The sequence below is a fragment of the Eurypyga helias genome, unplaced genomic scaffold, assembly GCF_000690775.1.
Source record: "Eurypyga helias isolate BGI_N326 unplaced genomic scaffold, ASM69077v1 scaffold29540, whole genome shotgun sequence".
Classification (NCBI taxonomy): Eukaryota; Metazoa; Chordata; class Aves; order Eurypygiformes; family Eurypygidae; genus Eurypyga; species Eurypyga helias.
This window is the reverse complement of record NW_010224633.1, coordinates 2,965-13,353: the sequence shown is the minus strand read 5'-3', so window position 1 is coordinate 13,353 and position 10,389 is coordinate 2,965. Positions and strand designations below refer to the sequence as shown.

The following is a 10,389-nucleotide window of genomic DNA, read 5'->3' as shown; positions in this document are numbered from 1 at the left end:
GTTCACGGGGGGACTGGGTGGGCTTGAAGGCCTTTTCCATCCCAAATGATTCCCGGATTCCAAAGCCAGCTTTCCCCGCAGGCGGCATCCCCGTACCTGACTGAGCCAGGCGATCCTTGGCGGTGTGGCACTGGATCTGCTCTATCCTGCTGCACAGCGACGTCACTTTGGTGTGTAACCGCTCCAGCTCGTAGGCGGAACAATCCAGCTGCCGGCCGAGAGCAGGGTCAGGGGTCAGGCACTGCCCTTTGGGGGAGTCGCTCGCCGACTGCCCCACTTCCCGAAGCCACGTGTACCCAACAAACCTACCCGAAAACCTGCCTGAAGGTTACACCTGCCCTGGGGACAGGCTGGGGGAGTTGGGGGGTTCAGCCTGGAGAAGGGAAGCTCCGGGGAGACCTCAGAGCCCCTTCCAGTGCCTGGGGGGCTACAAGGAAGCTGGGGGGGGTGCCCCTGCCCATGGCAGGGGGTGGGACTGGGGGGCACTTTAAGGTCCCTTCCCACCCAGACCATTCCGTGATTCTGTGAAATGGGAGGTCTGGAGCTGGATTAGGGGGTTCTGACCAGCAGACCCCCTGCCAACTGTTCATTTTCTCGCTCCTCCTTCCCGTAGCTCCCTGTCCAGAGGGCACGTTTGCAGGGCAAACCCATCCTGTTCCGGCTGTATCTACCCAATCCCTGTATTTCGGACAGGCTCCTCTAGGAAACACCATTCCGTGATTCTGTGAAATGGGAGGTCTGGAGCTGGATTAGGGGGTTCTGACCAGCAGACCCCCTGCCAACTGTTCATTTTCTCGCTCCTCCTTCCCGTAGCTCCCTGTCCAGAGGGCACGTTTGCAGGGCAAACCCATCCTGTTCCGGCTGTATCTACCCAATCCCTGTATTTCGGACAGGCTCCTCTAGGAAACACAAACATTGGCGCGGCTCAGCGAGGAAGAGATGATTCCCAAAGCAAGACGCGACTCCCAGAGCGCCGGGACGCAGGAATGGGTTCCGTTACCTGTTGCATCGTGTCCAGCATCTCGATAACGCGGATGTAGTCCAGGTAGACCAGCCCCGCATTCTCCCAGTCCTGGATGAGCGCGCTGCGCTCGGGAGCGGCAAGATCTTCCAGGAATCCCTTCAGGTACTTGTAGTTTTCATTGATGATGGCATCTAAAGAGAAGAGGCACATCGGCAAGGGAGCAAAAGGGTTTCCCGGGAGTCAGGAGCACGGATTGCTAAGGAAAAAGCAGTGGATGGCTGTGCTCTCTGGCATCTTTGAGATTCCCTGGCACCATCAGCGTGGCTGGGAATGCTTCCTGGAGTAAGGACCAAAGAAAAGGAGGCCTATGGGCACCCCAGTTCCAAGAGCAGGGACATCCATGGGATCGGGGCTACGGCTGCTCTTCCTCAGGGAAGAGGGATGTGGAGGTTACGCATTGCCCTTCTCGCGTGTCTGCGGTGAGGATCCCTCACACCAGGCACCAGGCGGGAGACAGTCGCTCGCTACGAACACCGCTGCCAGAAACACCGCGACAGCCAGCGGCTCCCGCGCCGGCACGGACGGAAGGACGGGAGGGCAGGCTCACCCGAGGCCAAGTGCCTGACGACCAGCCTGTGACACTGGTTCCAGTGGCCAGCCTTGAACAAGAACAGGGCTTCCTTGTGCTTGTCGCCCTCCGCCCTCGCGCGGACCGCCTTCGCTTCCTGAATCCACTCGGGCGGGACGCAGAGCCTCTGCGTCAGGAACGTCTCCTTGGCCCACGACTCTGGCGTCTCGGAGAGGACGCAGTGCCGATTCAGGAGCTCCCGAACTGCCTTCTCCCGGGCGCTGGGGGAAGAGAGGGCGAGGCGTTATTCCATCAGAACAAAACCCCTTCAAAACAAGCAGCCGAGGAGTGAACAGCGACTTCCTGGCGACGGCAGGCGCAACGATGGCAAAGCCAACCGGAATCATCCCGAGCAGCAGCGGGAGTTCTGTGGTCCCCAAGTTCTTCGGGGCAGGTTTCCGCAAAGAAAGAGCTCATGGGGAGCCCCTTCCAGTGCCTGGGGGGCTACAAGGAAGCTGGGGGGGCTTTTCCCAAGGGCAGGGAGTGACAGGAAAAGGGGTGACGGGTTTAAACGGGAAGAGGGAGATGGGGATGGGACATCAGGAAGGAATTCTTCCCGCAGAGGGTGGGAGCACTGGGACAGGTTCCCAGAGAAGCTATGGATGCCCCATCCCTGGGAGTGTCCAAGGCCAGGCTGGATGAGGTTTGGAGCACCCTGGGCTATGGAAGGTGTCCCTGCCCGTGGAGGTGGGTGCTTCAAGTTCCCCTGCCCCCCCAAACCATTCCACGACTCTCTACTTCCGTAGACAGAGCAGGTCTATACAGCAGAGGAAACATGATTTCCGAGGGAAGAAGTGACGTTTCCACCTTTCTGGTACTCACCGTGTATCAGGCTCGTGCAGCAGCACGAAAACAGCCCACTCCCAGAGCCCCTCGCTCTCCAGCTGGGCAGCGTAGCTCGCGTTCAGCACCCCCTGGCTCTGCTTGAGCAGGTGGGTGTAGTTCAGGGCTCTGAGCACCTCCCACAGGTGCCAACTGAGGCGATAGTCCAGGGGGTCGGAGGTGACGCTCCTGGGATCGAGCAGCTGGTCGAGATCATAGTGCCTGGAGGGAAAAACGATTGAACATGAAGAGCTGGTTGTGCCCACATGACAAAATGAGAAGTGGGAGCTGCTCAGTTCCATCCCACCCCTCTAACAATTCCACAGACGGGGTTTACATGGGCTTGGGTTTTCTTTAAAGCTTAAAGTTCATCATAGAATCATGGAATGGTTTGGGTTGGAAGGGACCTTAAAGACCATCCAGTTCCAACCCCCCTGCCATGGGCAGGGACACCTTCCAGAGCCCAGGGTGCTCCAAGCCTCATCCAGCCTGGCCTCGGACACTCCCAGGGATGGGGCATCCACAGCTTCTCTGGGCAAGTTCCACCACCCGCAGCAACGGTGCCAGCACCCTCCGTAAGGCCGCGCGGGCGAGGGGATGCCGGACACTCCAAGTGGTTTGGTGAACGCCGAGTGTCATCCACCCAGATTGGGAATTCGACCACTCACTGACTGCTGGAGGTTTTTCTAGGTAACTTTTTAACCGTTTACCCCTTTACCTGTCACTGTAGAGCTTTAAGAGGTGGAAACAGACGTCTCTCAGGGGTCTTCCCGCATTATCGTCCTCAACGACGGCACCGGAATCTTCCAGGTACGGAGGCAGAGGGCAGCAGGCGTACCGCGCACCCTCCGGCGTGTTCTGCAGAGGTGGAACAGTAGGGTGAGCGCGAAGACCCCGCACGACGCTGCCCTCTGAACCCACACAGCTCCGCAGCTCGCCAGCACGCTTGCACCGTGCTGCTTCCGTGCCGGAGGTTAAGAAACATGCTAACACCATGCTAAAAATGAGGAGCCCGACCCCGGAATGCTTTGGGTTTGCTTTCATCTCGCGCCGAGCTCTTAAAAGTCACTGCGTGGAGGCAGAGCCAGCTCTGGCACGCACAGACGGTATTCCCGCGTGCTTTTCTAGCCGGAACACCACATGTGGCTGGGTCAGCTAAAGACGGTGAGGCCGGGTACCCAGAATCCTCCTGGTGTCAGCACTGCTGGCAGGAACAGGAGACCTGGGTCTGGAAGAGCATCCACGCCCCGCTGCTCCCCACTCAGCAGCCCGACCCACGCTGGACAGGACCTCCACCCGCTTTCCCTTTACCCAGCGAGACCACCCCCATGCTCTAAGCTCGCAGCATGACCCGAAGCTCAAGGCACACGCCTGAGGCCCGGCGTTTTACGGGACAAATGCCACACTGACGTCCCCACGCCCCGTTCTCCTGCGGCGGGTGGCAGCCCGCGGTCACCAGGTGTGACGCTGCGCCCGGGTTCGCATCAGCGCACGCAGCAAGGCCTGAATCAGCTTTAGTTTAATCACTTAACTCCTTGTTTTTCGTTTAACTCTTTGGTTTTGTGCAGACAGAGGCCGACAGCTCCGCAGCGAACGAGGTGTCACCCAGCACACGCAGCCACGCGGGGCCGGCGGGTTGGCTTCTCCTTCTGCCGCCGGAACGGGAGCGTAGCGCACCGGGCGGCATGACGAAGGAGGTTTGTAACAAGCACTGATCATCCCTCTGGAAAAACTGAGTGGCCAGCCACCTCCAAGGGCCTTCCTGCTGCTGAGCACTACCCGGCCTCCCCTCCGTCGGCTGTCAAACCCCCAGGCATGGGGAGATGCTCCAGCTAAGCCACTCCCACACAGGAACGCAGCGGTGGCACACAGGCCGAGACCAGAACACCCCAAAGAGCAGGGCCTAAGCTCCTCTACGAGTAGAATTACTCCCAGGCTCAGCCCCAGCCCGTTATTCCCATTCCAAGGGGATCATTTTTCCCGCAGGTGCTGCAGGGCACACGCAAACCAACCCACGAGCAATTCCACACTCGGCACCCCCGCAGCGATGCCTGAGGGAGCGAGGACACTTCACCAGACCCACCTGAAACGCTAACTCGTACATGGCGAGTGCCTTGGAAATCGAGGCGGTTGGAGGAAGCAGGTACCAGAGGTGGACGGCCACGCAGCGCTTCCAGTCCAGCAGCGAGCACACGTTGACGTTCACCCTCTCCGATAACTGCCACACCTAAAGGAACGGAGTTCCGTCAAACCTTGTGCCCAGGGGTTGGCCACACCGGGGTCTGGAGCACAAGTCCTGGGGGAGCGGCTGAGGGAGCTGGGGGGGTTCAGCCTGGAGAAGAGGAGGCTCAGGGCAGACCTGATCGCTCCCTACAGCTCCCTGAAAGGGGGGTGCAGAGAGGGGGGTCGGTCTCTTCTCCCAAGGGACAAGGGATGGGACAAGGGAAACGGCCTCAAGTTGTGCTGGGGGAGGGTTAGATGGGATATTGGGGAAATTCCTTCCCGGAAAGGGCTGTCAGGGTTGGAAGGGGCTGCCCAGGGAGGGGGGAGTCCCCACCCTGGGAGGGGTTTCAGAGCCGTGGGGCCGAGGTGCTCAGGGCCATGGGTCAGTGGTGGGATGAGCAGGGTGGGGTTCACGGTTGGACTCGATCTTCAAGGGCTTTTCCAACTCAAACAATTCCACGATCCCATGAACAGTAAGAGGTTACACTGGTAGAAATCCCACGCCACCACCTCGTGCTGCTCCCTGGCTGCACACGACGGGCTGCGGCCAAGCACTGAACCCACTCCCACCAGGACGGGGAAGCGAAGGCAACAAGAAAACCGCCGAGCACGAGGACTCACCGGCTTTCCCGCGAGCAGGGCGAAGATCCGCAGCCGCTCCTCCTGGATGAAGCAGTCCGCCTGCAGCTTGTGCCAGTCCACCAGCTGCATGGTGAGGAGATCCCGCGTGGGCTGGCTCCCGGCCAGCTGGGAGAGGAGCAGAGCGAGCCTGTGGTCACCTGCGACAGGAGACAACCGCGCGTCAGGGAATGCCCCGGGCCGTTCCGGAGCTGGGGACGGGACGCTTCCATCAGCCTCCAGCTGCACAAACGTGTTTGGTGCCCGATTTCTTAGGAAATAAACCTCTTGCACTTCTCCCCCTGCCCCGGTGCGGGTAGAAGACCAAGGGGAAGGAGAGGCTGCGCACCGAGAGGCAGTTTGAGGATTTGAGCTGACACAAGAGACCAAGCAGCAGCCTATTGTCAGGCTCTGCAAATACAGGTTTTTAAAAGAAATGCAAAGCAGCTTAACAGAAGCTCAGTCAAAAATAACAGTAATTGAAAGGAGATGCTGTGCAAAATTCCCGATTCCCAGTGCAGCACAGCGCTCGTCCCAGCTCCAGGAAAGCTCACAAGCCAGCTTAGACACGAGCAGACATTCAAGCAAGCCAGCCCGAGCCTTCCCCACTGCCTCAGACGGGACACTCCGTACTCGGAGAGGGCAGTTGCTCTCAGCGTTCAAATTCCCTTTACACCTCTCCCTTCCCTCTTCCCCCAAAGCCGAGGGATTTACGCATCCTACCTGACTTCTGTGCCAGCCTGCACGCTTCCCCAATTCTCTTCCCAGTAAGGCAGCTGAACACAGCCTCAACGGGGTTACCGTGTCGGGACAGAGAGACCTCCTCCTCGATTCGTCCCGCGGCAGTCTCCGACAGCCAGCGGGAGAAGGCTTTCCTGCGTTCCAGGGCGAGGATGTAGTCGCTGGGTTCCTCCAACCTGGCCTCCAACTCCTTCAGGTTCCCCCAAATGGCCTCGCACAGAGTCCAGGTGAGGCACCAGTGCTTCACAGCAGCTGCCAGGGGTCACGCAGGCACGAGGAGAGAAACCAGACAGAGAGCACTTAGCAAGGACACAGCCCAACCCCGCAGGACTGTCAGAGGCGACGCAGAAGGCCAGCTCCCCAGACACCATCAGCCACTGTTATGCTTCCAGAAAGAACCATGGAAGCATGGAATGGTTTGGGTGGGAAGGGACCTCAAAGCCCCACCAGCCCCACCCCTTGCCATGGGCAGGGACACCTTCCATAGCCCAGGGTGCTCCAAGCCTCATCCAGCCTGGCCTTGGACACTCCCAGGGATGGGGCATCCACAGCTTCCCTGGGAACCTGTCCCAGTGCTCCCACCCTCTGCGGGAAGAATTCCTTCCTGATGGCCCATCTCCATCTCCCTCTTCCCATTTACACCCATCACCCCTTGTCCCGTCACTCCCTGCCCTTGGGAAAAGCCCCCCCAGCTTTCTTGTAGCCCCCCAGGCACTGGAAGGGGCTCTGAGGTCTCCCCGGAGCTTCCCTTCTCCAGGCTGACCCCCCCAACTCTCCCAGCCTGTCCCCAGGGCAGAGGGGCTCCAGCCCTCGGAGCATCTCCCGGACCTCCTCTGGAATGGGGAGGCACAGGCCATTTTTCTGGATAATTCACATTTCACTACTTGGATGCAACCAGAAGTTACTCTGACCTGGACAGTTTTCCGGAGTCGCTATCCCCTCTGTGGGAAGAACTGCTGCACTCACCTTCCGTCACAGCAGGCTCCTCGGATACCCTTCTCACCCAGTCAGCATAGTCGTGAATGGCGGAAACTCCCGGATTGGGCGCTAGAAGGGGACATTCTTCATCCATATGGACAGTGCTGTGTTTCAGCTTTATCTCCAGAGGGATGAGATACAGCTGTTTGTCCATCTTCCGCTGTTCGATGCTCAGCTTCTCCACATGCACCTTGAACGAGGATTCGGAAAGTCTGGAGGAAAAAAGGAGAGGAAACCAGGAATGCTGTGGATAGTCTTCCATGCAAGTGAACTCCGGTGATCTCGGAGCAGCAGCTTGCCCTAAGTTTAGCATCAAGGCAGCGAGGTCAATAGGAGATCAAGATCTGGGGTTTGGAACCAGACTTTGGCCACTGACCCTCACTGACCCAGGCACTCCCAGCACGCAGCACCCCTTCCCGTACCCAGCCCATCTCGGGGGAGGCCTCATCCTGCCAGCAAACCAGACATGCTGGGGCACGACCACCCAACGACACGGCAGAACGTGGGGCTGTATCCCAGTTGGGTTTAGGTATGGAGTTACACCGCCCCGGAAAGCTCCGCATCCTGCTTTACACACGAGCAGAACGGCAGGCATCCGAAAGCAGAAGCTAAATGAGAAGTTGAAGTAGGGCAGACATCCTCAGGGAGGATCAACAACAGATTCCAAGCTTCCTGGACAACAATTTTAACCTCCTTCTTAATAACAGCACTGTAATCCAGAAGTTACTACTCTGAGTATGATGTTCCAGACAGCTCTGTAAAGCAGCGACCCGAAGGGCACCTCTGTGGCTGAAGGTGACCTCGTGCCACTTCCGCCTGCCCGAAGGAGCATCGATCTACCATCAGGATTCTTAAAAACGGAGAGAACACGTAGAATCAGCCCAAAGGAAACTCCTACTCACGATTTTGGAGCGACAGGAGTTGGCAGGAATCTGTATTCCATGGACTCAGAGCACGGATCTTCCATTTCACTCGATCCGCTCAAGCGATCGCCGCAGTTGACGAGCGTCCAGTTGGGTCCCCAGCCAACACGGAACGAGCGCCCCATGAAGAGCGCCATATCCATCAGCAGCTTCCCTTTGCCGTAGGTGATGGACTTTTCCAGAGCGACCAGCCCCTGCTGCCTGCGGACACCGACTGTTTTCATCGGCACCTCAGGGACCGACGGAGGAACGGGGAACGGAGACGCCCGGGGAGAAGTCGCCGACAAAAGGGCGACGGAAGGGGGGCTGCTCAGAGTCCTGGGTCCCCTGGCCTCTTGCGGAGCAGCACCCGGCGCTTGGAAGAGCAGGTTCGCAAACTTTGCATGGAGCAGCCCACCAGCTGGAGAGAAGAAGCAGGAAGAACGTTGAAGCGGACACGCGCTTGGCATTTCTGCCCGTTTAAAGGTGCTCCGGCCCGGCCTGAGCGGCCGGGGAAAGCGTTCGCCAGGGCCGGCGACAGTAACGCGTCGCTAAGCTGCCAACCCCAGCGGTCACAGCCGGATCCGCAACGTCCCAACCGAAACCTGTGGCAACGACTCAGGAACAGGAGACGCGGTCTCATCCCGGAGCGCGCGGTTCCCAAGCAGCCAGCGAGACTGCGCGGACCAGCGGAAGAGACGCATCCCATGGAGACAGCGGACACCCACTGCTGTTAGCGGGAACGGAGAGGAAACAGACCCCAGAAGTACCTTGGATCTGCCTCCATGCTCGCTTCCAGAGGGGTTAGCCCTGTTGGAATCCCCTCTGGGTGTAAGCGCACTGGGTGTAAGCGGGAGCAGGAAAGCATTCTCATTTGTCTTACTCCTCCCTACCCAAACCCATTTAACTGGCAGTAAACTGACCGTACTCAAGCCCAGCCTGACGCCAGTCACGGGCACGTCAGGCTCCCTGTCTTCATCTCAACCCACGAGCTTCTCCTCGTCCGACTGCCTCCCCCCCGCACGCTGAGGTGAGGAGCGAGAGCGCGGCTGGGTGGGACAAAGCCAACCCACCCCAGCACACGACGGTTCCGCCGGCGACAGGGCTTTGCCTATTAACGCTCGGATGGACCTCTTTCCCGGGCAGTAGGTGGTTTCTCCCAGTACCTGAGGATCTTCTCTGTCCCTGGGACTTTGAAATAGGGAGCCTTGGAGAACAGATCTCTTGAGAAGTATCCGCTTTCACAGGTTGCTTCCCAGGGCAGTGATCCAGGATCAAGTCTAGGTCGTCCTCATCGGCAAGCAAGGAAGCTTTCATGATCTGAAAAGGGAGCAAGTCAAGCCTGGGCACGAGCCATAGAATCACAGAATGGTTTGGGTTGGAAGGGACCTTAAAGATCATCTAGTTCCAACCCCCCTGCCATGGGCAGGAACACCTTGCACTAGACCAGGTTGCTCCAAGCCTCATCCAGCCTGGCCTTGGACACTTCCAGGGATGGGGCATCCACAGCTTCTCTGGGCAACCTGTCCCAGTGCCTCACCACCCTCTCCGGGAAGAATTTCTTCCTGATATCTAATCTAAACCTCCCTGATTTCAATTTGTACCCGTTACCCCTTGTCCTGTCACTACAGGCCCTTGTCAAAAGTCCCCCCCAGCACCCTTGTAGCCCCTTCAGGCACTGGAAGGCTGCCATGAGGTCTCCTCGGAGCCTCCTCTTCTCCAGGCTGAACAAGCCCAATTCTTGCAGCCTTTTGTCATAGGAGAGGTGCTCCAGAGCCATCACCCCCTGGCAGCACCTGGCTGCCCAGGTCAGCTCCTCTCCCACCCGAGATGACCCCCACGTGTCACACGTCACCAAACCACGTGCTTTGGCACGGCGAGGGCTCAGGATACGCTCTCACAAAGCACCAGTTACATCGGCGGCAGAGCGCTGGTCAGGGCGGGTACGCGGCACCGACGTCGTCACGCTCTCCCACCTTCCCTCCACCTGGGTTTCTGCTGAAGGAGTAACTCCAGGGCCATTCCTCCCTTACAAATCACAAGGTCGAAGCCCGCAGGCGTTCGCGGTGCTGCCCTTCCGCCACATAAAACCACGCACCCCAGAACCTCCGTGGAGAGCCCTGTCCTGCTGCCTTGTTTTCCACACGCTGGGCCCAAAGCAGCCCCGGGTAGGTCTGAGCTGGGCTCAGCACAGCGCCCACACCTCGGCTCTGAAGTGCCAGCTCCAGCCTCGAGGTGAGTCTCTTTCTGAGCTAAGCCTCACACATCCGTAAGGGTTCCCAGGGAAACGAAGCCCAAGGGGTGAGTTTTGATCCGGCTGCAGGCGTGGCACGCGGTTGGTTACAGGCTGGTATACGCTTACGTTTGGGGGGCAAAGCAGAGAGCGAGAGCTAGAACCAAAGTCCTCCGTGGTGGTGCATTTCTCCCCCTCTTCACTCCTGGACAGCTTTATGGCCTTGGAGATTCCCGTCAAACCGCAGCCGTCGTGCAGGGAGTTTGGTGGTTAACCTAAG

General features: G+C 58.9%; 1 protein-coding gene across 1 annotated transcript in view; it reads right to left on the bottom strand.

Annotated features, from left to right (window-relative positions):
- Positions 1-96: 96 nt before the first annotated feature.
- Positions 97-10,389, bottom strand: part of LOC104505773 (nuclear pore complex protein Nup98-Nup96-like) — a gene marked incomplete at both ends in the record, with an annotated part of 12,098 nt that continues 1,805 nt past the window's right edge. Inside the window, 11 exons of the mRNA XM_010146474.1 lie at positions 97-208; positions 1,001-1,155; positions 1,572-1,813; positions 2,415-2,636; positions 3,133-3,272; positions 4,498-4,641; positions 5,259-5,416; positions 5,979-6,248; positions 6,963-7,186; positions 7,877-8,297; positions 9,043-9,196. Of these exons, the coding sequence (XP_010144776.1) occupies positions 97-208; positions 1,001-1,155; positions 1,572-1,813; positions 2,415-2,636; positions 3,133-3,272; positions 4,498-4,641; positions 5,259-5,416; positions 5,979-6,248; positions 6,963-7,186; positions 7,877-8,297; positions 9,043-9,196 (2,242 nt within the window). The remainder of the gene's footprint in view (positions 209-1,000; positions 1,156-1,571; positions 1,814-2,414; positions 2,637-3,132; positions 3,273-4,497; positions 4,642-5,258; positions 5,417-5,978; positions 6,249-6,962; positions 7,187-7,876; positions 8,298-9,042; positions 9,197-10,389) is intronic.